Source organism: Plasmodium chabaudi (genome assembly GCF_900002335.3).
Source record: "Plasmodium chabaudi chabaudi strain AS genome assembly, chromosome: 13".
Lineage (NCBI taxonomy): Eukaryota > Apicomplexa > Aconoidasida > Haemosporida > Plasmodiidae > Plasmodium > Plasmodium chabaudi.
In genome coordinates, this window is record NC_030113.2 from 2,035,231 (window position 1) to 2,062,366 (window position 27,136).

General features: G+C 25.0%; 8 protein-coding genes and 1 non-coding gene across 9 annotated transcripts; 5 read left to right on the forward strand and 4 right to left on the reverse strand.

The window, feature by feature from the left end:
* Window positions 1–2,027: 2,027 nt before the first annotated feature.
* Window positions 2,028–2,109, reverse strand: PCHAS_1357420. The gene has a single exon. It is a non-coding gene; the product is annotated as a tRNA-Ser (tRNA).
* A 1,015-nt stretch (window positions 2,110–3,124) lies between these two features.
* Window positions 3,125–5,343, forward strand: PCHAS_1356000 (conserved Plasmodium protein, unknown function; the record flags this gene model as incomplete). The annotated part of the gene is made up of 4 exons (XM_016799418.1): window positions 3,125–3,469; window positions 3,614–3,922; window positions 4,065–4,206; window positions 4,292–5,343. 4 exons carry the CDS (start codon window positions 3,125–3,127, stop codon window positions 5,341–5,343), a joined length of 1,848 nt encoding a protein of 615 aa, XP_016654709.1.
* Window positions 5,344–5,564: 221 nt separating this feature from the next.
* On the reverse strand, window positions 5,565–7,262 carry PCHAS_1356100 (calcium-dependent protein kinase 5, putative; the record flags this gene model as incomplete). Its single annotated transcript, XM_016799419.1, has 1 exon — window positions 5,565–7,262. The coding sequence occupies one exon, from the start codon at window positions 7,260–7,262 to the stop codon at window positions 5,565–5,567; it is 1,698 nt and encodes a 565-aa protein (XP_016654710.1).
* Window positions 7,263–10,202: 2,940 nt separating this feature from the next.
* PCHAS_1356200 (conserved Plasmodium protein, unknown function) lies at window positions 10,203–11,009 on the forward strand (the record flags this gene model as incomplete). Its single annotated transcript, XM_016799421.1, has 1 exon — window positions 10,203–11,009. The coding sequence occupies one exon, from the start codon at window positions 10,203–10,205 to the stop codon at window positions 11,007–11,009; it is 807 nt and encodes a 268-aa protein (XP_016654711.1).
* Window positions 11,010–11,660: 651 nt separating this feature from the next.
* PCHAS_1356300 (LMBR1 domain-containing protein, putative) lies at window positions 11,661–15,271 on the forward strand (the record flags this gene model as incomplete). The annotated part of the gene is made up of 20 exons (XM_016799422.1): window positions 11,661–11,702; window positions 11,928–12,080; window positions 12,182–12,239; window positions 12,345–12,416; window positions 12,555–12,625; window positions 12,703–12,777; window positions 12,870–12,921; window positions 13,020–13,093; window positions 13,197–13,313; window positions 13,413–13,486; window positions 13,602–13,694; window positions 13,773–13,848; window positions 13,957–14,055; window positions 14,149–14,289; window positions 14,379–14,444; window positions 14,524–14,571; window positions 14,679–14,772; window positions 14,868–14,918; window positions 15,000–15,067; window positions 15,203–15,271. The coding sequence occupies 20 exons, from the start codon at window positions 11,661–11,663 to the stop codon at window positions 15,269–15,271; spliced, it is 1,593 nt and encodes a 530-aa protein (XP_016654712.1).
* Window positions 15,272–16,838: 1,567 nt separating this feature from the next.
* PCHAS_1356400 (26S proteasome regulatory subunit RPN3, putative) lies at window positions 16,839–18,459 on the forward strand (the record flags this gene model as incomplete). Its single annotated transcript, XM_727237.2, has 2 exons — window positions 16,839–17,993; window positions 18,112–18,459. 2 exons carry the CDS (start codon window positions 16,839–16,841, stop codon window positions 18,457–18,459), a joined length of 1,503 nt encoding a protein of 500 aa, XP_732330.2.
* Window positions 18,460–19,044: 585 nt separating this feature from the next.
* Window positions 19,045–19,770, reverse strand: PCHAS_1356500 (60S ribosomal protein L6, putative; the record flags this gene model as incomplete). Its single annotated transcript, XM_736082.1, has 1 exon — window positions 19,045–19,770. The coding sequence occupies one exon, from the start codon at window positions 19,768–19,770 to the stop codon at window positions 19,045–19,047; it is 726 nt and encodes a 241-aa protein (XP_741175.1).
* A 2,511-nt stretch (window positions 19,771–22,281) lies between these two features.
* PCHAS_1356600 (elongation factor 1-gamma, putative) lies at window positions 22,282–23,765 on the forward strand (the record flags this gene model as incomplete). Its single annotated transcript, XM_016799423.1, has 2 exons — window positions 22,282–22,290; window positions 22,563–23,765. 2 exons carry the CDS (start codon window positions 22,282–22,284, stop codon window positions 23,763–23,765), a joined length of 1,212 nt encoding a protein of 403 aa, XP_016654713.1.
* A 428-nt stretch (window positions 23,766–24,193) lies between these two features.
* On the reverse strand, window positions 24,194–26,259 carry PCHAS_1356700 (SprT-like domain-containing protein, putative; the record flags this gene model as incomplete). The annotated part of the gene is made up of 8 exons (XM_016799424.1): window positions 24,194–24,456; window positions 24,546–24,719; window positions 24,831–24,912; window positions 25,024–25,137; window positions 25,235–25,315; window positions 25,399–25,467; window positions 25,561–25,694; window positions 25,812–26,259. The coding sequence occupies 8 exons, from the start codon at window positions 26,257–26,259 to the stop codon at window positions 24,194–24,196; spliced, it is 1,365 nt and encodes a 454-aa protein (XP_016654714.1).
* Window positions 26,260–27,136: the final 877 nt, after the last annotated feature.

Sequence of the window (27,136 nt, forward strand, 5' to 3'; positions counted from 1 at the left end):
GTTAAAAGATATTGTAATGTGAAAATTGTGTATGCATATGTACATAATATATTACATACATTTATATATTAATATTTAGTATGCTATTAATTTGCTCAAATAAAGGGGGGTAAGTAAATGTGCAAACCATGAAATATAAAATAGAGCAAATAAGTATATATAATAAAATAACGTAAAAATTATTATATAGTAAATTTAGTGTAATTGATATTACATAATATCTTATAGTGAAAAAAAAACATAATATATGCTATAGTGAAATATTAACACAATTTAAAAATAAAAGGTGAAAGAATAGAACGAATTAAAATGTAAAGAGTTAATTATAAATACTCTCTCTAAAAAATGTCGATGTGTATATTAAATATTCTTGTTTATAAATAGGATGAAAAATAAGCAAAAACTGTTTATAAATTAAAAACAAGAATGTGGAAAAAAAAAAACGAAAATAAAAAAAGTATACAAACATAGGAATGTACATTCTGTATATTATATATACATTTTTTTAAATTGTTTTGAAATTTTTATGTATTTACATTCATAGTTACATATACAAATGTAGCATAGAAATGATCATTTGGAAAATGTTTAACTTAACTATTTATATGTATATGTAATAGTAATATTATATAAGCTTAAAAATTTAAAATGTGTGCAGTCCTATATAATTGCTATCATATATAAGAAACGAGTGTATAGGCATATTTATGAAATCTACATTACCGGAAAAATAATAGAGAATTCGTTATAACTCCAAACATATTTATTTTACATATTTGCACACACATATATAAGACTTACACATATGATATTTTTGTATTTATTTTATGCTTCCAAAAATAAACAATCAAAATATCATTGACTATACAAATATTTTCACTCTTAAATTATTTTTATTCAATATTTTCCAGTGTAATTAAGGTGTTAAAAAAAGTTGTGTATATACACCATATAAAAATAATAAAAATTTATTTTATTTTATTTTATACTAAACAGGTTTGAATTTTCCTGGTATTTCCATATAACACTATGTCGCGTATTTTGGAAAATTGTTAAATATGTCCATGCATAGAGAAGTTAAATATGGTTAAATAAAAAATAGTTAATTGTAATGTACATATACATGTGCATAAACTTGGACTATCCAATTTTATTGAATAAGTATACTTACCCAACAATTGCACAATATTTTTTACTGTACATACATTAATATTTCCTACTATCCAGTCTTCCCATTACCCAGTATATACAATTTTCGGAAAAATATTAATAAAAAAGCATAGCAATTACACAAGCTACACTCTTTTTTATGAGCATATACAGTTTTACTTTTGTATAATAATAGGAAAATATCAATTTCTATGTGTGCATAGAACAGTAGCAAATAAAAATGACATTAACAAGGTCATACATAATAATATAATAATTTTATTGTACCTTAAAATATTTTAACTTTTTTAATAAGTCTTCCCTATTTTATTAAGTTTTTATCAATGAGCAAAGGCCATTATACACACATTTACAAAGGTATATATATCATCAAAAATTGTAAAACTTGTTTATGAACAAGTTCATCAAATTAATATTTTAGTATGCCGGTGTAGCTAAATGAGTTTTCTCTTTCATTTGTATATACAACGGTTTTCCATTTTTGAGGAAAAGAAAAAAAACATAAAGGAAATCACAAATATGTAATGTGAAAAATGTATATAATATTCCTAATAAGAAAGAGGAGGTACATAAGACTGTAGATATAATTTAAGCAAACAATTTAAAGTTCTATATAATATGCCTATTTTCATATTCAATACTGTCATTTAGGTGTTACGATTAAAAATGGTATTCCGTTTTTTTTTTCAAGGCATAGTGCTATATGCATATGGCTAATCCTTATAAATATCACGTTAAACCGTTTTTTATTTTAAAAAAATTAAAACTATTTTATTTATTTTTTTTTTTAAAATAAAATGCTGCATTGTTAGTTAAAAATTAAATAAAAATTTTAAGATTTAATTTTGCCTCAAAAACGACAGCTACAGGATTTGAACCTGTGCGGGCAGAGCCCAGTTGATTTCGAGTCAACCTCCTTAACCACTCGGACAAACTGTCACAAATGATATATTAAGCAAGAGTTATATTGAATTATTAAAATTTTAGCGAAATAAAAAAAAATACAAAAATGAAAAAATTTAATAATTTATAACAATTAATTAATAAATTGAATTTTTAAAATGGTAATTTTTATTTTGGAGGAAAAATGCGCGAAATAAAATTAAAAAAATAAATATCACACGAATAGCTAACAGTACCGGTTTTTCAAAAAGTGCGTAAATACACTAAACAGTAAATAATAATAAATAATAAAATGCATTTTTCAAATTTTACATTTCTCAACTAAAAAAATGATATATCAATGATTTATATTTTTTTAGTGACCATCATTTGTGTACCCTATTTGATTAGGACATAGAAATGGCCGGTCTTTTCCACCATAATTTTGCCATAATTTTTTATACAATTTTTCCATAATTTTTCCACAATTTTTTAGGGGGCCCATAGTATGCTTTGCCACTTTTGGAAAGTATACACAATTGGGCATATTCCCATTTCCCTATAAAATATGAACATTTTCCATGATAAAAAAAATAAAATAGTATAAAATTCAAAATAAACTAAATTATTTGTGTTCCTTAAAATGGGATAATTTTGGAGGGTTAAGGATTGAAATTTTTGAAATCTGCCTACTGGTGCCATACATAATTTATACAGCTTCTCATTCAGTAATAAAGAAAATACATATTTTATTTGAATAAAATTATTTTCATATATATATGCGTAAATTTAGAAAAAACATTCTTGTGGAAAATCTAACACACCATTAATATCGTTTAAGTATGCCATTAGTAAATTAAAAAAAAAAAAATAGTGTAGTTACATATATATTTCTCTTTCCAATAGTACTACAACTATATTTTTTTTGTTTTTTTATTTTTTCGCTTTTTCGTTTTGTCTACAACTTAATTGGGCATGTCCTATGCTACAATATGTGTGCTAATTAAAATTTTTTTTTTTTAATTTATTACATGAACAAGTCAGAAAATAATAATAATTTTATGAATTTAAAATGTTTGACACAACTTCCTTAGTACACTTAGGGAGTAATCAAACGATACAAAAATCTATATCAGGGGAATTGTTTATGTATATATGTAAAAAAAAAATTAATAAAGAATATTCTCCCCTTTTATTTTCCGAAAATGATAATAAAATAAATGAAAGTATTTATACTAATATTAATTATAATGATGAGGCAAAACAAAATTATAAATGGGAAAAATATTTTTGTTTCATTAAGGCAAACTTTTTTTTTGTCTACAAATTTAAGGGAGATTATAAACCTCAATATGTTTTCCTTTTAGAGGGTATTCAAGTACAAACTATAAATTATAATGTCGCAATAAAAAATGGGGTAATACTATTTGTCTATTTTTACATGTACTGTGCATGTAAATGTATATTATAGAAATAGCTAATTAAAGTGTATTGCATATATATATGTTGCACTCTTTTTGGTCCATAAAAATGTCGATATTGTTATTATTTTTTTTATCAGATAATAGAAAAGATAGACAATTTTAACATTGGTGAAAATGAAGATATTATACAAATAAAATTTATTCCATCCTTAAATAATATGAACATGTACATATTTTATGCAAACAAAGTTGGCTATTCAAAAAGGTGGGCACAAATTTTGACAGACTCAAATTTTACTATGTTAAATAAAAATATAAATATAATAAAAGAAGAAAATGAAGAAATCAAAAATGATATAAAAAATACTAAAAAAATTAACAAAATAGAAATAAAAAATAAAGACATTGAAATTAATTCCCTTAATGAACGGATAAATATGTTAAAAGTAAGACAACTAAAAATGTGTGCAATTTATGTCTATAGCATACTGTGATTGCTTAAGTGTGCCTTATTAATATTGTGAATATTGTGAACATTGTGAACATTGTGAACATTGTGAATGTTTTATTCCTTTGAAAAATGTTTAGGTGGATCTCGAAAATGTTCGCGTTAAAAATAAAAGGTTGCAGACAGCGGCAGAGGCAAATATCCAAAGTGCTGATGAATTTTTGCAAAAAAAGATGACAGAGATGAGTGCCATATGTGCTGAAATCGAGTCGAAAATAGAAGGTAACGAAAATAAGAAAAAGCGTAAGAATGTAAAAAAATAAATCAACACGTAAGTACATGCTTATGATTCCTTTTTTCTTTGCAGAAAATGAAACATTGAAGGAGCGGATAAAAGTAGCAGCCAGAGAGTTTGAGAAAATTGAAAAAGAAAGAAACGATGCAAAGAATGAAAAATTTAATTTAGAAAATAAAATAAAAGATATAATGGTTACTTATGAAGAAGCTAAAACCGATCCAGAAAAAATCACATTAAAAAACTTCACCATAAATCAAAGATATCAAGAAATAGTAGTCCACAATCAAAATTTAAAAAGTGAAATAAAAAAACTAATTGAACGATATTATGAACTTGAAAATAAATATAAAGAGAAAATAAAAACAATAAAAGAAATAATTGAGATTGGAGATATATTTGATTATTTACATAAATTAGTTATTTTATGTCAAACGAAAATTAAATTTTATGAACAATCATATAAATATACAGATGAACAACAAAACGAATTATTAACACAGTTAGAATATATTATTAAAGAAACGAAATTAGCAGAAGCAAATGCTAGAGTATCTTACATTACTCATAGATCAAAAATATTGGAAGAACGGTTATTATATTATATAAACAGAAAAGTTCCTTCCGATTATTTCTACTTTGCCAATATCACTTTGCGAAGGTTAGGATGGATTTTCGGTGAAATAGAAACTCTCACCCCTATCCAGCTTGTCAACCCAGCTAGCCAAAGTGGACAAAATAAAAACATTCCAGGAGCTGATGAAGTATATCCGCTCTACTCCTATTTAGATGAAAATAATGCAAATATAATACCAATGAGAGAACAAATATATTATAATGAAGGAATAGAAGGTCGAGAGTCGTTTAAAATTGTTACGGGTGTCGATATTTATTCTACTCCTATTAAAATGTGTCCATATGAAAATATGGTATTAATGGAAAATAAATATAATTACATTAAAATAAAATTAACCGATTTAAAAAAAGATTTTAATATTTTAAAACAAAAAAAAAAATTCGAAACAAAATCGACTATATCGGATATGCAATGGTCAGAAATTACGAAAAATGCATATCACCGACTGGAAAAAAATATTATTGCCTTAGATCAGAAAAACGTCTAATCATGTAAGAAGTTTTTCTACATTGTTTTTATCACTTTGAAATCGGAAGTACGTGGCGCCAAAATAGTGGCTGTTTAGAATACAAAAAATTATGAACAGTTAAGAAAAGTTTGAAGTTTATTTCGAAAAAAGCAGGAAAAAAGGCAATAAAAAAGCGGAAAAACGAAAACAAAACGGATAATGCAGTCTTGCAATGCTGTTTTATGGACAGTACGCTGGGTCTACTCCATTTGGGATGGCCTGCCAGACATCATTTTATAAAATTCGTCATAGTCGATGTAGCCATCGTTGTTTGCGTCTACTTCTTTTATTACACTTTCAATTATTTCTTTACTGAATGTCATTTGATCATTTGAAAAAGAGAGAACATTTAAAAGTTCATCTTTTGAAATGATTCCATCACCATTTGCATCAAAAACTTTAAAAGCATTTCTACAGACAGCATCTTGTTCTAAAATACTATGATCTAAACATGCTGCTAAAAATTCTGTATAATCAATTAGACCATTACCATCTGTATCTAACTGTTTTAATAAATAATACAAATCTCTATCTATTTCATTATCACCAACTTTTAAACATTGAAAAATTTCTGATATAGTTAAAACACCATCACCATTATGATCAAATGCTTCAAATGTTTTTTTCATTTTTCCAAATTTTTTTTTATTTAATTGATATGCAATACATGTAATAGCTAATTTTTTTATTTTACATAATTTATGAAATTGTTTAAATTTTTCTATTAATTCTTTACCTAGATTTGTATTAATAGTTACATTATTATAAGATTTAAATTTTTTAAACCATTTATGATTTACAATTCTATGTACATCTATTCTTTCTTTATAATTATAATTTAAACATTCACAAATGAATTCTTTTGCATCTAAACTTATTTTAGACCAATAATTAGAATCAAAAACAAAATCACCTTTTTTAACTTTTTTTAATATATCTTCATTATTTTTTCCATTAAAAGGTGGATAACCACAAAGTAAAATATACATAATTACACCACTACTCCAAATATCACATTTTTTATCATATTTTCCTTTTAAGATTTCAGGTGCAATATAATAAGGGGTTCCGACAACGGATTTTAAATTATGATTGTTCATACATTTACTTGCAAAACCCCAATCTATTATTTGTATTGGTGAATCATCTGAACTATCAACAAATAATATATTTTCTGGTTTTAAATCTCTATGAATTATATTTTTACTATGACAATATGTTAAAGCTGAAAATATCTGTTTCATTATTTTATATGTTTCATATTCAGAAAAACTTCCATGCTTTACAATTTTATCAAATAATTCACCACCTGTACATAATTCTAAAACTAAATATAATTTTTCACTATCTTCATATACTTCATATAATTTAATAATATTTGGATGATCCATTTGTTTCATAATTAGTATTTCTCTTTTTAATCGTTCAATATTATTTATTCGTTTTTTATCTATAATTTTTATAGCTTTTGCTTGACCTGTTTTTTTATTTATAGCTTTTACAACATTACCATAGGAACCTTTACCTAACTTATATTTATCTAATTCATATAATTCTGCTAACTCATCATTATTCATAAGAATTGTTTCTTGAATTATTTGAGATCTATCAAAATATGGTGATAGATTTAAATTATTATTTAACATATCTCTAGTTATATTTACACTTGAACGACGTTTAGTTCGACTATCTTTAAGTGCTTTACTATCTAATATGATTTTATTTTTATTTGCTTCTGTTTTTGATGATAAACATTTTGTACATAATGTTATAATTGAATAATCGTCATCACAATCTGCCATAGTACTCTTTGTATTTTCACAATGGTGGTTTTCATTTTTCTCTTTGAGATTCACAAATTCACCACCATGTTTACTATCCATTTTATGATCACACATTTTGAAAACTTACTCGGTGCAATTCGGACATATAAACGGATCGCTGTTTGGTCGTCTTTGCCTCTTTCAAATTGGGCTATAAGACCTTAGCAGGCTCTATATTATTTGGTAGCAAAGGGTTGATAATTTTCTATTTCTCAGTAGAATTATAAGCAATTTCAAAACAATATTTACATACGTGTGCTGTGCCTTTATATGGCTGTGTCTGGTAGAATCTAAAAATAACTACTTAACGCACAAAACGGTTTTAAAAAGGGTGTGAATAAAAAATGGATAACTACACAGGTACAAAATGGGTTCTATAATTACTAAAAAGGTTTTACAAAAAAATTTAATAAAATTCAAAAAATTAAAACACAAAGCTCAAATAAACAACTGTTAAAAATGCCAAGAAGGGGTAAGCAGATGCTCGTGTATAAAAAATACTTCCCTAAAAAGATTTTTAAAAAGTATATTAAAAATTATATAACATATACATACTATACATTATATATATGACATGTCTACGCATTACATATGCACTGTTGTATGCATAGTAACCAAATTAAGCGAACGAAAAAACAAAAAAAAACTTGACACAAAAAAGGGTTGCATTAATGGGTGTTTATGAAAATTGGGCTAAATAATTGTACATTACAAATGATGAAAAAAAAATATATATAATATAAGTAGCTGTAGATATATTATATAAATAATACCCTACAAGCTTAAACACTAAAAACTAGAAACACTGCCTTATATGTACATATATCTAGCTCATGCACAACATCATTGAACTATCGAGGTACGCTGTTGTTAACTCAAAAAAAAACTAAAACAGAGAGCAAAACTAAAACGGTGAACAAAACTAAAACAGTGAATAAAACTAAAACAATAAATAAAACACAAGCAATTAAAAAAGAACAACCAAAATAATTATTATAAATAGGTTGACAAATATGTGGGAACAATATTTTTTTATATTTATAATAACTTTTTTTTTAAAGATTATTTGTTAAATACTAAAAAAAAACGTATAATATTAAATTCATTGAATTAGTAAAATACACTAACCTAAAAAAATTTTAATTAAATATTATAAAGGCATTATTATTTATAACCATTTATTATATATAAAACAATAAGCACATATAGAAAAAAAAAGTGACATGTTTTAGAACTATTCTAATTTTTTTGTAATTTTATCGGGTTTTAAAAAATAAAAAAATTGCTTACAACAGTATATATACTATATGCACTTGTACTAATTTTAATTTTTATGTTTTTTTTTTTTTACAAAATAATAATAAGAATATGCCATCTTATAATTATAGAGAGAAAAATATATATATATTTATAAACCTTAGAACAAATTAATTTATAAATTTATGATACTATAGATTTTATTTTTAGTCTATATATAGTTAAGTACAAATATTCAATGTATACCATTTTATTTAACAATTAATATTGTAAAATAATTTTATAAAAATATATGAAAAAATAAATAAAAATAAAAAGGACAATGCTTTATTTTGTTCTTTATAAAAAAGAGGGTTGCACATAATGTATATCCTTAATATATAAAAATTTTAGCCAAAAAAAATAAAAAATTAAAAAAATAAAAATATATTAATTTTTCTATTTAATATGTTATATACATTTTAAGAATAATAAAATAATAATTTTCGAAATAGAGAAAGTAATTAACATTTTTATCTATATTTTTCTTTTTCTTTTTTTTGATATTACAAAGGTAGAACAAATATAAAAATAGTTGTTATAGCTGTTTTGTGCATGCATTATATATTTTCCTTAATCTTATTTTTTTATTTTATAGTTCTCTAATCTTATAAATCTATTTAAAAAGGTTTTATACTATCATTTTGTTTTTATTTTTACAAAAAAAAACTACTATTTAATATACTTTTATCATAACCTCCCAAAAAATGAAACTCAAACTTGATCGTTAAAATATGCGACATTAGTTATCTTTAAAAAATAAAAATAAGTTAACCTTTTATATTTATGTAAGACATTATGTTATTTTTTTGTATGTACAAGTCATAAATAATATAAAGTTAATAATAACACCTGATCTGATAAACTGCACACTGTTGAGTTTGTAAAAATGTAGACTAATTTATATTTTTTATGGCATTTAATTATACTATTGTAGCCCTTTTTAAATATATTTACGTAAATGTGAGAAATGGTTAGCTAATCAGACTTATATGATAGCACATATAGGAAAAATATACAAGCAGTGAAAAAAATATTAATATAAGTTTAAAAAACCATTATGGTATTAACCAATTTGGCTGGTTGTTAAAATATTATGAATGGTCATATATAATTATATTCTACTATTTAATATAGTGATCGTACATTTATATGTATTTAGCTACAATTCGATGGAATAATAAGTATGTTAATATTTCCATAATTAAGTAGGTATATTTTTTATAATTTTTAAAATATTAATAAATAAGGAAATATATTAATTATATAAAGAATGCCTATTAAGGTGCTATATAACATACTATATATACTGTGAAAATTTTTGTTTATATAAATACACCGTGCTGCGTGGTTTGAAAATTTTTCTTATCTACCATCAAAAAAAGTTAAAAACGCAGAAAATAATTAAAGAATCCGAAAATCGTTTAAAAAATCCGAAAATAACTAAATAATATTTATATGAATATATACATTTTGCCGCTTAAAACTTTAACATTATTTGTATGTAACATGACATGGAAATAGAAAATATATAGAGAGAAAAATGTAGGCAAAGCTCTGCATTGTTATAAGAGAAACATAGCAAATCACTTTTAAATTATTTTAATTTTTACTAAATCTATAATATGTGTAATAATTTTTCCTTGGAATATACGTATATTTGTTAAACCACTTTTTTTTTTTTTTTTTATTAACAATTCATAAAAAAAAAATTATAAAATGGCTGATAGCGATTTATCAGATGACCAGTCAGACAGTACCGTCGAAGAAACATTGGTCATGCTAAATTTGCCTTCATTAAATAATGACGAAAATAGATTAAAGAATTTAAATACTTATCGTAAACAAAAAGGAAATGAAATTTATATAGAAAGGAAAAATCATGATGTTACAACAAATGATGATTTTGTTATAAAAAGAAATGAGCCAAATTATATATCAGACATGAACACGGTCAGAAATAATTCAAACAATTTCAACAATTTGAATAATTTACAAATTGATTTAACAAATGAATATGAAGTAGTGGACGAGGTAAAAAGTGACTTGAACAGTGAAATAAGTTCAAATGATCATGAAAAAATTGATAATAACAAAAAATCTACGATTATTGAAATATTGGAGGATACACATGAAGAAGTAAATAATAATAAAGAAAAGGATGCCGAAAATAGTAAAAGTGTAAATAATAATACAAAAAGAAAATGTGTAAACAATAGTGATGACCTTGATAATATACCTTTTGAAATAAATAGTATGTCATTAAAAAATTTATTTAATGAATCCCCTGAATGTATCATAAATAATAAATACAAATTTAAAGGAGTTCATACGTCCAGTATTGGTACAAATTTATATTTTAAAGAGCCAGAAAATATAAAAAATAAAAAACTTTTAAAAAATTATGATCTATCATATGAAGATTATGAAAAAAATGTAAAGGGAGACAATAATATAACAAGAGATGATTTTACTATTTATGAAGGGTTTTCCACAAAAATCATTTCATTTGAAATAGACTATTAAATAGGAAAATTATTCACCTTTCTATGCCAATTTTTATTTATTCTTTTTTTTGTTATTATACATTTTTGAAAACTATATTCAACTATGTAAAGGAATATTTTATTAAAGCTATAATAAATTCCATTTTATTTTCATATTTTTTTTGTTTTTATATAATTTATATAATTCATATATTTTTCATTTTTTTTTCACTTTTTATACATTCGCCTATTACACCGTTCTGTGGTGTGTTTTTTATAATTAAGCAAAAGATACATCAAAAATATAATGACTGAAAAAGAGGAAATATTTTGTTCCTTTTATTTTATTTATTGTTTATTATGTTATTATTTTATTTACTTATTTACATATTTAGCTATAATTTTATTATTATTTTTTTTTTTTAATTTTTTACATGTCATGTTAATAATATTTGGACATATAATTGCTTGTTTTCCCCTTTTTTATATTCCATGTTAATAATTTATGGACACATAGCTATTTTTTTTTAAAGTATTTCTGACAATTTTTTAATACAATTTTTAATATAATACAATATAATATATAAAAGTTTTGGGTTAAAAGTGATAGTGTTTATACACGTTATATGAAATTAGATAGTGCTGAAAAAAAGGGAGAAAAAAATAATAAGAGAAATATCATAAATATGTAATGGATATCACTACTTGTACTATTTTTGTTATTTTTGTTTTGGTTAGTTAATGTTGCTTTTAAAAATAAGAGGAAAATACCATATATATATAAACATGTTGATTGCATAAATATAGTACACACACATACACATACACATACATAATTGCTTGTTCACATAAAATGAAATTTTATATAACCCATGGTTGCATGGACAGAGTTTGCTCACACTATATACACAAACATACAAACCCAAACACACACACACATATGCATTTTTTTGTACAGATAATATTTATCTTGTGTGGAATATTTTACAATTATTTTGTGAAACAAAATGAATCGACGTTGCTAACTTTGGTTGTTTTTATTTTATCCCTAAGTACGACCTTTACTTTGGTCTTGTTCATACCAATAGATATATATCTAGTATCAAATGGGGTATATTAAACTATGAAAAAATAATTCATGTTAAAATTTGAGGAATATCCTAAAAGCCCATAAAACATCGATTTACCATTATTTTCTTACTTTTGTTGTAGAACTTAGAGATATCGAATTTAGAGATAAGTCAGAAACTTATATCCCGTTTTTATAAGTGTTAGTTTTAACAATACGAAAATTATAAACATATTTTGCGTTGATTGTATTTGTATAAATTATTTGTAAAGAAAAAAATATATATATCGAGCATTTTTTATGTAGCCATGTTTTGGACACTAATATTTGAAGCATATATTTTAGTTCCGTTTTCCTACTTTTATCTTAAAAATCAAAGTAATAGCAAACTATTTTTTTTGTATGTCTAAAAAGAGTATGCAAATTTTAGTGAGTAAATCAATATTTCTCCGAATCTCCATATTTAATAAATTCTGTTATTCTGCACTTACTTATTCCCATTGTTTACAATTTTAGAATCATATAAGAATGAATTTGATGATAGTATGGAAGCTTGTGAAAATGTGGTCGAATCCTTAAAGAAAACAGTACCCAAAAAATCGAATAATAATAAAATAGTAGCATTTTCCAAATATATAAACATTACAATCATAATATTTTGTAGATATATTTTATGTTTTTTTTAGTTGCACTTTCAATAATTGGTCTAATATATCGACCCGGGCATAAAATTTCAATGGTACATAAAAATGTAGCTATTCCTTTACTACATATTTTTTTTTCATATTTCATAAAATGGCTTGATCACAATTTTATCATTTTTATAAATAGGAAAAAGGGAAAGAATTGGATTATATTTCTGACTTATTTGATGTGAAACATAGTAAGAAAAAAAAATAAGTATATAAATACAGAACAAAGCTTAAGTCATATTTATAATGAAAGAGATATATGTAAAACTTTTTTGTGTTACATTTTCAGCGGGAGAATCTGCGATTCTGTTCTTGATGGGATGTGTTGTCTTTATAGGCGTATCGTTTTGGGTTTCATACACAGTAATAATAAAATTTGCAATAAAAAAATGCATATGCATGCTCATAATTATAGTATTAACTTTGTGTAATAAATTTTAAATGTGAATGTTTATTTTTTTTAAAGAGTTATGGATTGGCTTGTTTACCTATCGAACTATTGAAGCAAAAGGATATTGAATATGACAAAAAAGAAATCGAACACCGTTTTGAAAACTTAAAGGAGAAAGAAGCCCTGATCAAAGTAACTAAATTAATGCCACCTCATTTTGCACAAAATTGGAATAGCTCGAAAATTGTATTGTACTGTATTGTATTATATTGTATGTTTTTTTTTTTTCAGAAAAAATATAGCACACCAAATGAAATAAAGGGGGATGATAAACTCGAAATTGTAAAAATTAATAATATGAAAAGGTGAGCACACTCGATATGTTGAAAATGGCATATTTTATGGTTTTCTAGAATCTTAATATTTAATCTGATCAAATTTACAACATAATTATCCAACTATGTACATATATTTCTACAGATTGCTAAGCAAGTATAATTACAAACTCCAGGAAATCGAAAAAACATCAGAGTCTTGGGTGTCATATATATTAGGAATAGCATTTACATTTAGGTAAGTTATTTTTACATTTTATACATACATATCCATTTGCTTGGTAAACATATATATACTGTGTTACTTTTTTTTTAGAATTTTAACGGGGTTAATATTTTTGGCATTCTCATCGATTATATATGTGTCCCTTTTGGCGTCTATAACGGATAAAGTAAGAGAGGAAAGGACGCCATTCTGCTCGTATTTTTGTTTTTGTTTTGGTTTTTATTTTTATTTTTTCAAAATTTTTTCAAACTTTTCTCTCCCTTTTTTGCTTCAGTACTTTAACTCCATTTGCGCCTACAAGTGTGGCTTCGTTTTGGACCAAATAAATACACTGTATAATATGGTCGATTCGTCCTTGATGTTTTTTTCAAAGGTTTGCAACTCAGAAAAGGAAAATAAACATGTATATGCATTGTTTCGAACCATATGAAATATATTTTCTACCTATGCATTCCCATTTTTTTAGTATTTTCCTTTGGACATTTTGGTCATAGCAAGTTTGGCTTTGTACATTTTTTGTTGCTCTGTATATGGAATTGTAAATGTGGGAATTCGCATTTTTTTTATTCCACTATACAAGTTAAAACCTAAAAAAACATCTCCCGAGGTAAGAAGCCTAACTAGGCAGAAACGAATAGCAATTTTTTTGTAAAGCAGCTATATCATTTATACATATTTTATAATTGCTTATATCAGACGATGCTAGTTTTTTGCTTTGTCATGATTCACATTATTTTAGTATTAGTAATGAGTCTCCTAACGGTAAGCAGAAAAGTGGAAAACACATTTCACTATCTATTTTTGTCAACTTATATATGCATACTTTTTTTTTTGTTTGAAGATTGCACCGAATTATGTAACATATGGAGTACAAAAGATAAAGATAGATGTTAGTAACTCTTTAAAAAATAATGACATATAAAAAATAGGAACAGAATAAATATATTTTTCAATTTTATTAAAATGGTTGATAAAAAAATTAATTAATTTTTATAGGATGAAATAGGATATATCAAATGTTCTTTAAAAACAGACAAGCATATTTGTAAAATGTCCGTGTTGTCTGTATTTTTTAACAAGATTTTTTTCGGTTCATAAAAAAATTATAAATTAAATTTGCATATTCATACCATTTCGATAGACATGCATATATTTTATTTTTCACTATGCTTCATTCCTTTTTAGGCATCCCATACTTTGCAAACAGCTACTTTTTTTCCAACTGGTTCTTTATACGTAAGTAGCAAGCGGGGCGTTTTGTCAACTTGTTCACTCGTTCGTTTTCGCTCGTTCATTTTCGCACTTTCCATTTCGCAGTGATGTACACGCTTTCCCTTTTGTACACGATATTTTTTAAAAAGCTGAGCTACCTAGACCGATTGAAAGTAAGAACATTAGAACGGAAAAAAAAAAATTTTATATTTATTTTGTTCCACAAGTTGGATATTTATCATTTTCAAGACAAGTTTATCAAAAGCTGTGATTTATTTTTTACATTTTTTATTTTCCTCTGATTAAAGGACCTTGATTTGAATTCCGAAAGTTTGGATGAACAAATGAATTTACTGCCTTTGGAGAAGTTGACATAGTTAGAAAATATTTACACAAAGATATATTTTTTTGTCATATGGTTATGCAAAATAAGAAGTATAGAATAATAACCTATTATTATGCAATGCTTTACCCAGACTATTGTATATAGGGGGAATTCATATGCACACTACTATATGGTGGACTTACTTTTTTTACGTTTTTAATTGTCAAATAGTGTATACCTTTTTACACTTCGTGTTTTTCACACTCTGTGTTTAGGGTTTACTTATTTTTATTTTTTTGTTCTTGCATTGTTTTCAATCATGTTTTATTTTTTTTTTAACAATTATAAAATAAACTATTCACTGTTTTTACAACATTTTTACGAAGTTTTTATTTATCCCTCCCTAATTGGTGAGAGCATAAATGTGTATTCGCTTAGTAGTAGCATAATGAAATGGGAGTAGCCCATAATTCGAGTAGAGAAGTGCTTGTCGCTTTTTATAACGAGTGATAGGCATGCTGTGTAAGAAATAGGAAGACCGTTGGAAAGGGTAGAGAAATGAAAAGGCCAGCGAAATGAAAAGGAAAACGAAATGGAGTAACCCCCATTGAGTATACTAAGCCATGTATAATACCCAAAACATGTTGCCAATAAATATTATATATTTTAAATATAAATTTTCATTTTTTTTTTTCCAAATAAATAGAATGTGATAAATGTAGGCATACAAAACTATCTCTTAAAATATATGGCAATTTTATATAAACCATAAATAACACTTTCAATATAACTCTAAAATTTGTTAAGAAGAAAAAACATATTTTTTTGTCACATGAGTATAAGCACATAGTTTCTTTTATTTTTCTATTAGTTTAATTTATGTATTTTTTTATAACGAGTTATGTAAAAATTATTTTACATATATTTCTCTTTTGCGTTTTGGTTGAATTCGTATCATAAGCAATATACACATAGTATGTAGCAATAAAAAATTGTAGTAAATAAATATATGCATATATTATATGTAAACAATTTTTTATTTTTAATAATGCATTACATTTCACAAGTTTGCTGCGCACTCAATTCTTAATATTACGTACAATTAGCTTACCTACTTAACGAATGAATAAAAGTTTAAAAAAAAAATATATGCCCTATTATATTATACACTTTTAAATGTTTTTTTTTGTAAATCATACTATTTTCCGAATGTAAAGTAGGATAAAGAAGTTAATCTTAAAATATTTAGAGTTTTTTTTTTTTTTTTTTTTTTTTTGGAATATCAATTATGTTTCATTACATAAACCACAAACCCGTGAGTAGCTACTTCCTTTCTCAGCCCTACTACATATTTTATTCATAATAATAAGAGCGAGAAATATTTGAAGAATGTCATTGAAATTTTCCAAAAAAAATAAAAAAATAATAATAACCTTTTAGTAAGTACAAAATAAAAAGTGTATAACATACACATTCCCAACGTTCTTACAGTTAAATACTTTGCAAAAAGTTGGAAAAAAAAAAAAAAAAAATCAAGATATAAAAATATATTGCATTTGCTTAGTATTTACTGAAACTCTTTTGAGAATATAATTTTTTTTTATAACTTCCAAAACACAATGAAAGAAAAAACGAAGAAGGCAGAACATACAGAACATAATGAAGAAACAAAGGAACGGGATGAAAAAATAAATACATTCGTTAGTAACTTATTAGCAAGTATAAATTATATCAATAATGCAATAGTATATAAAGACAATAGATTTATACTTCGTATGTTAAAATATATAAAAAGCATGCGTTTAAGTATAAAAAACGATAGTGATAATTTAATGCCGATTTTAGTAAGCTTGATAAATAAAATATTTAAAGATACATATCCTATATATACAATATTATATAAATATATAAATCAATACAATGAAAACAATAAACAAAATATAACAGAAATAGCAACACTGAATGATAAAACATATGCAAATTCACAACCAGAGATCGAAGTATTTCTTTATATTCTATTCATAGTCCACTTGATAGATAAAAAATTATATGATGAATGTATTGAACTATCTACTCGAATTGTTAATAGAGTAAACAAACTAAATCGACGATCTTTAGATTTCATAAATGCAAAGGTATATTTTTATTATTCATGGGTACATGAATTAAGAGGTAAAATCTCTCAGGTTCGACAAGAATTATTATTTATTTATAGAAATGCATGTTTGCATAGAGATGTTATGACACAAACTGTTGTCTTAAATTTAATATTAAGAGATTATATAAAAAATAATTTATATGATATGGCTGTTAAATTTGTCAGCAAAACTTTATTCCCTGAAAATATGTCATCCAATGTTCAACATGCAAGGTATTTATATTATATTGGAAAAATATTAGCTATACAATTAGATTATAGTGAGTCACATAGTAAAATTACACAAGCCTTGAGAAAGGCACCACAAAATGTACATACAGCTAAAGGGTTTAAACTTGAAGTTACAAAATTAGAAATAATTGTTGAACTACTTATGGGAGATATACCAGACCGATCATTATTTACTAACAAAATTATGAGAAATAAATTAATTCCTTATAAGCATGTTGTAACAGCAGTTAGGAATGGTGATATAAATAAATTTGCAAATGTTATGAATAATTATAAAAAGCTTTTTGTTAGAGATGGTGTTTATTTACTAATCAAAAGAATCCACCACAATGTTATCAAAACGGCTCTTCGGATAATAAACCTTTCCTACTCCCGCATATCCATCGTAAGTTTTGTTCGTTCGTCTTGTTTATTCATGCTTGCCTAGTTCATGCTACTTATTCATGCTTGCTTCGCTCATGCTTGCTTCATATTGTTCCTTCCCATTTCCCTCCCCTTTTTAGGCTGACATCGGAAAAAAGATCGGAGTCGAGTCCCCTATGGATATCGTCGGCATAACTGCAAAGGCAATCCATGATGGAGTGATAGGAGCAACAATCGATTATGACAATCTATACGTTGAATCAAAACCTAATACAGATATATACATCACAGGAGACCCTATGAAAGCATTTCATAAAAGAATTGCATTTTGTTTACAACTTTATTCTGATGCAGTAAAGGCAATGCAATATCCTGACGAAAATGAAAAAACAGAAAATGCAGAGGCCAAGGAAAGGAAAATGAGACAACAAGAGGAGTTTGCTCAAGCTGAAGAAGGGGAACTTGGTGATGACACTGACTTGTTGTGAAAAAAAAAAGCATTGCATCGTACATTCAGTACTAAAACGATTATTACTGCTGCATTTTGTGACTTCATTTATTGCTTCCACTTTTTTTATCCATCTTATTAATGCTTTAACTATCCGCTATGTTGCAAATGATAACAAACGGAACGAGCCACGCTCGTCCATACCAACTTTTTAAAAAAATTAAAAAAAAAAATTATAAAAAAAATATATTATATATATAGTGCCCCGAATTAGTACCTGAAGGGCAAGCAAACATTCCAAGGCTTCTAAAAAGCGTGTCCCTTTCAATGCCGTAACAGATTATATCCTGTTACTTATACCATTTTAGAGGGTAAAAATAGTATACATGCATATATATTGATATAGTGTTTTTTGTTTGATCATAAAAAGTCGAATAGGAAAAGAAAAAAAAAGGTGTGCAACAATTATAAATAAAAAGTAACATATATGAAAATAAAAAATAGTTCATTGATCAAATCAATTTATATATAAGTTCATAACATGATGTTGAAAATATATTTATAGTGCGTTAAAGAATTGTGAAAAAAAAAAAAAAAAAAAAAAAACACGCACAAAAATATGTGTTTAGAAATTCATGTTGTGAAAGGACATATTATTTCTTAAGGTGAATTTTGATTTTATATATGATCTAAACATTTTATCTTTTGATATTTCTGGTTTTAATAAATCTCCTAATTCTTTTTGTAATAATTTTATTTTTTTCATTTTTGGATCGGAATCTCGTATTTCTTTAATCTTTTGTATAACATCATTCATAAAAAGGGATTCATTCTTATTTTTTAATAATTTTTTTTGCCTTTTTTTAACATCCATAGATTTTATGAAAATTTCATCATTGATACGTTCAGCAGATTGAATAAATTTCTCTTTGACTTGTGATAAATTATTAAAATCAAAAATGTTTGTTGATGTTACTATTAAATATCTTGGATCTACTCTTTTTAAAGGTACACCATTAACTTCATAAGGACCTACTACAGCTAGTAAGCCTGATTTTAATACTTTGGCTATTATACATCGTTTTCCCATATGCTTGCCTGTTAATATAATAGCTACCTTTCCTACTTGGATTGAACTTCTCATTTTCCTTTGTACAACGAATTTTTTTTTTGAAGCTAATTTTCTTCCATAGTGTTTTTTAGAAATTGTTTTTTTTGCTCGTACTGGGGTAAGGATTTTTTTTTGCCCTTTGATTACATAATGCTTTAAAGCATTTTTCTTATCACCAGTGGCTGGTACTACACTTTTTGTTTCTTTACTACTCTTTGTACTTTTAGTAATTTTTGCCATTTTTATAAATATTTATTTATATAAAAAAACGAAGGAAATACTCTTTATTCAAAATTGTTTATATTATATTTTTATTTTTTTTTTTATTTTTTACATTAATTTTTTTTGCGTTAAACGCTATAAAAAATAGAAAATACCAATTGTAAAAAAAATTATTATTAATAAATTTAATAATATTTAAAAATCGAATAAATGGAAATAAATAAATATTTACCTAAAAAAACGATTTATTATAATATTTATTTATATGCATAGGAAATAAGCAAGTGATAAAAACATATTATATTGTGGAACCTGCTCACGTATAAATAAATAATGTACATACGAGTAAGTAACATACATAAAATAAGCATATATATAATATACTGTAGGAGTATATTTATTATATATAGTGTATATTTTACTAAAAAGGGGATTATAAAAAAAAGGTATATATAAATAAATATGCCTTTTTTAAAAGCACTATAATTTATTTCTTTTTTCTCCGAATATGCATATGAATTTTTCCAGTAAGTAATAAATTTATAAATAAATGACGTACTATATATTGAAAATTATTTACCTCATAATTTAAAATATATATGCATAAAATTTGTGGTACAACCCCCCTTAATATTACATACGCTTGTAATCGTGCATATTATATGCATAAATAAATATATAGGATAATATATTTACCCTTTAATCAGTTATAATAGAGTTCCTTAAATTTTTCCATTTTGTGAATATATTACTTTTTAAAATAATATAATAAAAAAAATTTGTTAATTGAAAAATAAACAAAATAGTACGAAATATGGCGTACTAATATTAAAACTTGTAATTTTTTAAGCCAATTTTTAAGCGAATTTTATGTCAATTTTTTAAGCCAATTTTGAATAAGCCCTTATATCCCTAAAAGAGGCGTATAAAACATATTTAGAACATTCTCAATATTTATAGGAAATTGTGTTAAAATAATAGTCGGGCTTTTTTATTAAAATGTTGTAATTGCTATATTGTAGTAGATCGTTATATAGAGAGAAAAAATATACCAAAGTTTATTTTATAATTTTTTTTTTTTTTTAATTATTCATTTGGCTAGCTTAACCTTAATATGTCTATTAAAAGTCCACCATATAGCTATTTGTAAAATACCTATACTTTATATATAATCGAAGGGGAACATATAAAACGAAAAAAAATAATTTATAAGTATATATAGGAAAATTTACTATAATGTGTGCCCATATATTCTCATTTTAACATTTTTTATTTAACTATTTATTGCATTTCATCACTCCTTTCCTACGGTCATTTATTTTCTTACTATGCAAGTGTTAGCACATTGCTTGTTCATATTTTATTTGGAATAAAATTATGTATAAATATGATAAAACAAATAAATAAGAGCTTAAATTTATTCTTAATTGTATATAAACCGTTTTTGGATGAAATTATTAAAAATAAATATTCTTTCCATTCATCACCACTTTAAGTAGTTGCTATTTTTATATTCCCTAGAATTCTAAAATGGTGTGTATAAATATTATTTTTTATTAACAAAACAAAAGGAAATAAAAACAACCCAAGCTCGTTTAAGTATGTATATTTCCACCATTTTACAAAATTAATAGGCGGCCGCATATTATATATATGTCTATAGATTTCTTTTATACTTGTTTTTTGTTTATATGCGAGGCAAAAAATGTCGTTATTTCATGTATACAAGTATGAATATGTTTCTACACTTTACATAATCTTAGAGGAATACAAAGCATACCCCCATTTTTTCTCACTTTGTTCATATTATATTTGATAATTGTTGAAAAATTATTAACAAGTCAGAAAAATATAGATAAATTTTATTAACATGTTAAGAAAAAAATATAGTCTTTATTTTCACACATGTGGCACAACAATAGAATTTCGTCATTTGTTCCTTAGCAACATATTAAATAAATTTGCATATGCACATATATGTAGAAAAATTAGAAACATTATTTATTATTATGTTAATTTGGAATATAAGATTATTCTATCTATTATGAATTTTAAAATATATTTTATGTGTTAAAATTAATAATTGAAAAAAATAATGTAAATTAATAACAAAAAAATATGAACAAAACATTAGCTAAAAAAAACCTACTAAATAGTAACTTCCTATATAGGCGTAAAAATTATATGCGCTATATATATATCACATGCAACTTAAAAAAAATATGCATATATATATATATATAATTTTTTATGATTGCAAAAAGAAGGTTTGAAATATTTAAAAAATAAAACACATTTCAATTATTTGTCATTCAATTTTATTTTTAATTAAATATATCGCACAAGAGTATAAACACATTTATGTATTTTTCGTGTTAATAAAATAACAATCGTTGAACTACAAAACGAACTATTTTTTATAGTCGATTAATTTAGGTTATTTTTTCTTTTAAAAAAATTAAGTATATATAATATACCAAATATTCTCCATCATAATTGTAGATTTACTTTTTATTTAAACTAGCGAAAATGGATTTAGTAAGAAAAAAAAAAACTACATAAATATTGTATGTTCTAAATATGTTTATATAAATTTATATATGTATATATAATTTAAGGGAATAAAAATAAAATTTCCCATAATATCAGTAATGTATAGGAAAAAAATGCTTGAGCTTAAAAAATATGCATTATTATATAATTTAAAAAAATGGAAAACAAACACACAGCATTAGTTCGTGATATATGCATAATTATGTTATATACCCATGCGTTAATTTCTTTTAATGTTTTTCTCTTTGCTTTCATAGAAACTCCTTGGTCCCAAAAATGATATCCGATGCTTGAAGGTACAAACTGTTGCTTCGTTTTGTAACGTAAAGCTAAACATGCCAGCATTTGAAATCGGTGTCGATGATAAGAAAGACGAGTTTGTAAAAGAGTCCCCTATGAAAAGGCTCCCAGTTTTAATAACACCTGATGGTAGTTTATTTGAAAGTAATGCTATAGCAAAATATTTATGTAGCATAAGGAGGGAACATAATTTATTAGGAAAGGGAAGTTTTGAAGAAGGTCAGGTAAATATGTGGGTAGATTTTTGCACATTTGAATTAGAAATCCCAGTATGTTGCTACATTAGTAATAAATCAAATGAAAAATCTTTAAAGCATATTCAAGATACTTTCACTTGCTTAAATAAGCATTTGTTATTACACCAATTTATGGTTGGTAATAATATAACTCTTGTTGATATTTTTATGTCTGTAATTATAAATTTTTGTATTAAATCTGGAAAAATGACCGAAGACTTTTTAAAAAAATATGGAAACTTATACAGATTATATACAACTATAATTAATCAGAAACAATTTAAATATGTTATGGGTTCAGGACCAGCTGCAAATAACAAAAAAGCACCTGCTCAAGCAAAACAACAAAATAATAAGGACAAGAAAAAACCCAAAGATGATGCTGAAGATGATATTAATTTATTTAGTGACGATGGACTTAATGAAAAAAAACCTAAAAAAGCAAACCCATTAGATTTATTACCTCCATCTAAATTTTCGCTAGATAATTGGAAATATAAATTTAGTAATGAAAAGGATTTATTAAAAAATGCAATGCCCACTTTTTGGGAAACATATGATAGTAATGGTTTTTCATTATATTATATGAAATATGATAAATTAGAAGATGAATGTCAAATATCTTTTGTTGCATGTAATATGGCTAGTGGGTTCTTACAAAGATTAGAAAACAATTTTTCAAAATATTCATTTGCAGTTATATCAGTTTTAGGTGAAAATAAAAATTATGATATTGAAGGTGTCTGGCTATTTAGAGGTACTGAAATTCCTTTTGAAATGAAAGACCATCCATCCTTTGAATATCACATCTTTAAAAAATTAGATATTAATAATAGTAATGATAAAAAACTCGTTGAAGATTATTGGTGCTCAAAGGAAACCATATCAAATCGACCAGTTTGTGATAGAAAAGTTTGGAAATAAAAAAATTTCAATTCATCATTTAAGTCTGAAAATTAAAAATATTTTATTAAAATGCCCAACAAACAAATGAAACAAAATTGTCACATCATTGAGCTTATAATGTTCATACATATGTGTGATTATTCATCATTGCATAGTTCATTTTTATTTTAACTTTACTTTTCATATATAGACATGTTTACACTTTGTTTCATTTTTATTGGCTGTTCTTATGTATTCTATTTTATGGGAACTAACAAATACAGTTAAAAATAAATAAACTAGCTCAATACTCAGTTTAACAATATAAGTAAAAATGCTAGCGGTAGCGGTTCGGAACGTCAAAAGGATTCTTTGAACGTTGAAAATCGGACCACGTAAAATGCATAGAAGTACATCTTTAGGCATTGGAAAAATGCATGAGTCTTCCTTTTTAATTTCTTCGCATGCTAATCTATTTCGAAATAGTTTTTACTTTTAAATGCCTTATGATAATCTATTGAATTATCTGGAGTTGAAAAATTATGAATATTACTTTCTTTACTATTGTTAAACAACGTTTTAATGAGGTTTATTATGTCGAACTCATTATCACATGCATCTACTTTTTTTCTTAATTTTTTGTTATTTGAATCCGTTATTATTATTGTATCATTGAACATGGAATCATCCATTATGTCGTCCGCTTGTATGGTATCGTTTTTTCTATCATCTTTTTTAAAAGCGCGCAAACATGCATATATATTTATATATATCAAAAATGAACAAGCACATGGGCATATTTATGTTTTTACTTTTTACCTATATTCTTTTCTCTACCCTTTTCTCGACCTTTTTTGGGGATGCCAATTTCTTCCTCTAGCGTTGTATTAAGATCAGGCACTTGCTTATTTGCATTTTCTCCTACATTTTTGGAATCTTCCAATTCTTTAATTTTTACAAAATGCCCTGAGCAGTAAGTCGAGTGGCTCCTCCCTAAAAAGTTATTCGTTTGTTTGGTCATTATTCGTTTGTCCGCTTATTTGGCTGCTCATCATTTGCTTGCCTATTTGCTGCTATCATTTTGATGACTTATTCTCAACTTACACCACTTTTCCTTTGGGCCGGGTGGACGATTCATGGATCGCTTTATGTATCCAAAGTGTGGGGGGTATTTTCTGCAAATTCCCTATTAATACAAAAATTGGTGGTAGATAGATAAAATTTTGTAGTGACCTCGTTTTTTATATTTTTTGTTACATCGAATCATATGCATACATCTTTGACTTTTTTTTTTAACTGTGCATCGCCAGACGTGATTTCGATAAAAATGAACTTCATCATGAAAACTGTGATAGATACTTATACTTAGACCTGTTAATTTATTTATTCTGTACATATGCTTTTTGAATTCCTAAAATAAGTTGGAAAAACAATTTGGGTAAGTATATTATTTTGCTTTAGTTATTTTTCCATATTTTTTTTTTTTTTTTTGAAAATATTTATATTACAGGACCATGTCCATCGTTTTTATCTGATTTTTTTTGATTTAAAAATAGAAAGGCATGAATCATTTCATGTAGTAATGTTTCCTATAAAATATAATGAATAAAGTCCAAAATAGATGTCAGTTGCATATATTATCACAATTTTGACACCTTTTTGAATGACCTACTTTGTATTCTTTTATTTTTCGAAGTTTTAGTAAAGGGAGTGATAGTCTAATACAGCAATATCCAGACTTCTGAAAATGAAAATTTTTTTTTATTTTAAATTTGTATTTTTCTCTATATATACATATTAGCTATGCCTATTAAGACCTAACAAAGTAGGATACCTTAAATATGCATATTCCAGCACATAACTTCATTTTATTACTCCACTTTACTTGCACACTTTCTAATCTATTGTAAAAATATTTCAAATTATATTCCGAAAAAAGCTCATGTAAATCTGGAAACTCTGTATCTTCTTTAAAAAAAGAACATGAATTTATTTCGTATAAAACTGTGCATAATATGATGGTTATATAAACTTTTGTAGAAAAAAGGTTTGCATTTATGTTCGTGTGACATTTTGCTTACTTACTCGATTCATCATAAATTATGGCATCTTCTACACATTCTACACTTGGAATGTGATGAATAATTTTATTATTGTTTCCCCTTTTTTTCTCTCGTCTTTTTTTTTTTTTTTTTTCTTTTTTTGCCTTGACTCGGCTACTAGCATGAACCTCCTTACCATTCGAAGAATCTGTGCTTGAATCGATTCTTATCGAACTTAACTGTCGTATAACTTCAAGAGTGTAAGGATCTTCCTCTTGAATATCACTTTTGTAATAACTTTCTACATTATTTGAACTTGGATTATTTACAGCATTATCATGTCTGTTTGTGAATATGGAATTATCTACAATTTGAATATCATCTTCGCTTGAAATTAAATAAAACTGCCTACTTTTTTGTCTTCGTTTTTTCCAACTTTTTTGTAAATATTCATTTTCTACAGACGTTAATTTGTTTATCTCATTGTACATTTTTAAAACTTCATATTTTTGATTTTTTGAAAATGGAAATATATATATATATTACTTATTAAAAATGAAAGGAGGGGAAAAGAAAAACGTTCATAATTTTCCTTGTCTTTTTCTCCTACTCATTAATATGTTTATTATTTTTTAATTAATTTTTTTGACATTTTTTTGACATTTTTTATGACGTTTTTTTGTTTGATAGTTCTCACGAATTCAGAGAAAAAGACGATAGCGTGTGCAGGCCCTTTTCACGCTCTACCCTCATTGCTCATTCAGTTATTCATTTTGTTTATTCTTTACCTATTTTATAAATAAAAAAAAAAGTGAAAATTTTTATTCGCATTACAGGAAATAAAACCCCAATAATAAATAACAATAATTACCACACTGATCAAAGTATTTAGTCTTTTTTTTTTGTTTACTAAAATAATACACATATGATAAATACATATATAGTGTATGCATATTGATTTATTTTGGTTTCCCTATTTCCAAAGATCCATAAAAATTTTTACAATTCTTATAAATGTACATATTTAAGAAAGTGCATAATAAATATATGCACATATACACATGTGTTATCTTGTCAATTTTTTTTTCTCTTTCTTCAACATATTTTTATAGAATATTTTTTAATATAGCCTTATACTGTCGAAAATGTTAGTTACAAAAGAATGTGTAATTTATAAAATTATACCGGTGCAAAATAAAAATGAAATAATGTTACAAGAAATTATATAAAAAAAGTATAGCCATATTATACATAGCCAATTTTTATAAAATAAAAAAATTCATATACCACAAAAAATCGGAAAGCAAGATCTTTATACGACTCTTTTTTTCTATAATTTTGTTTTAAAACTATAAATCCAATTATTTA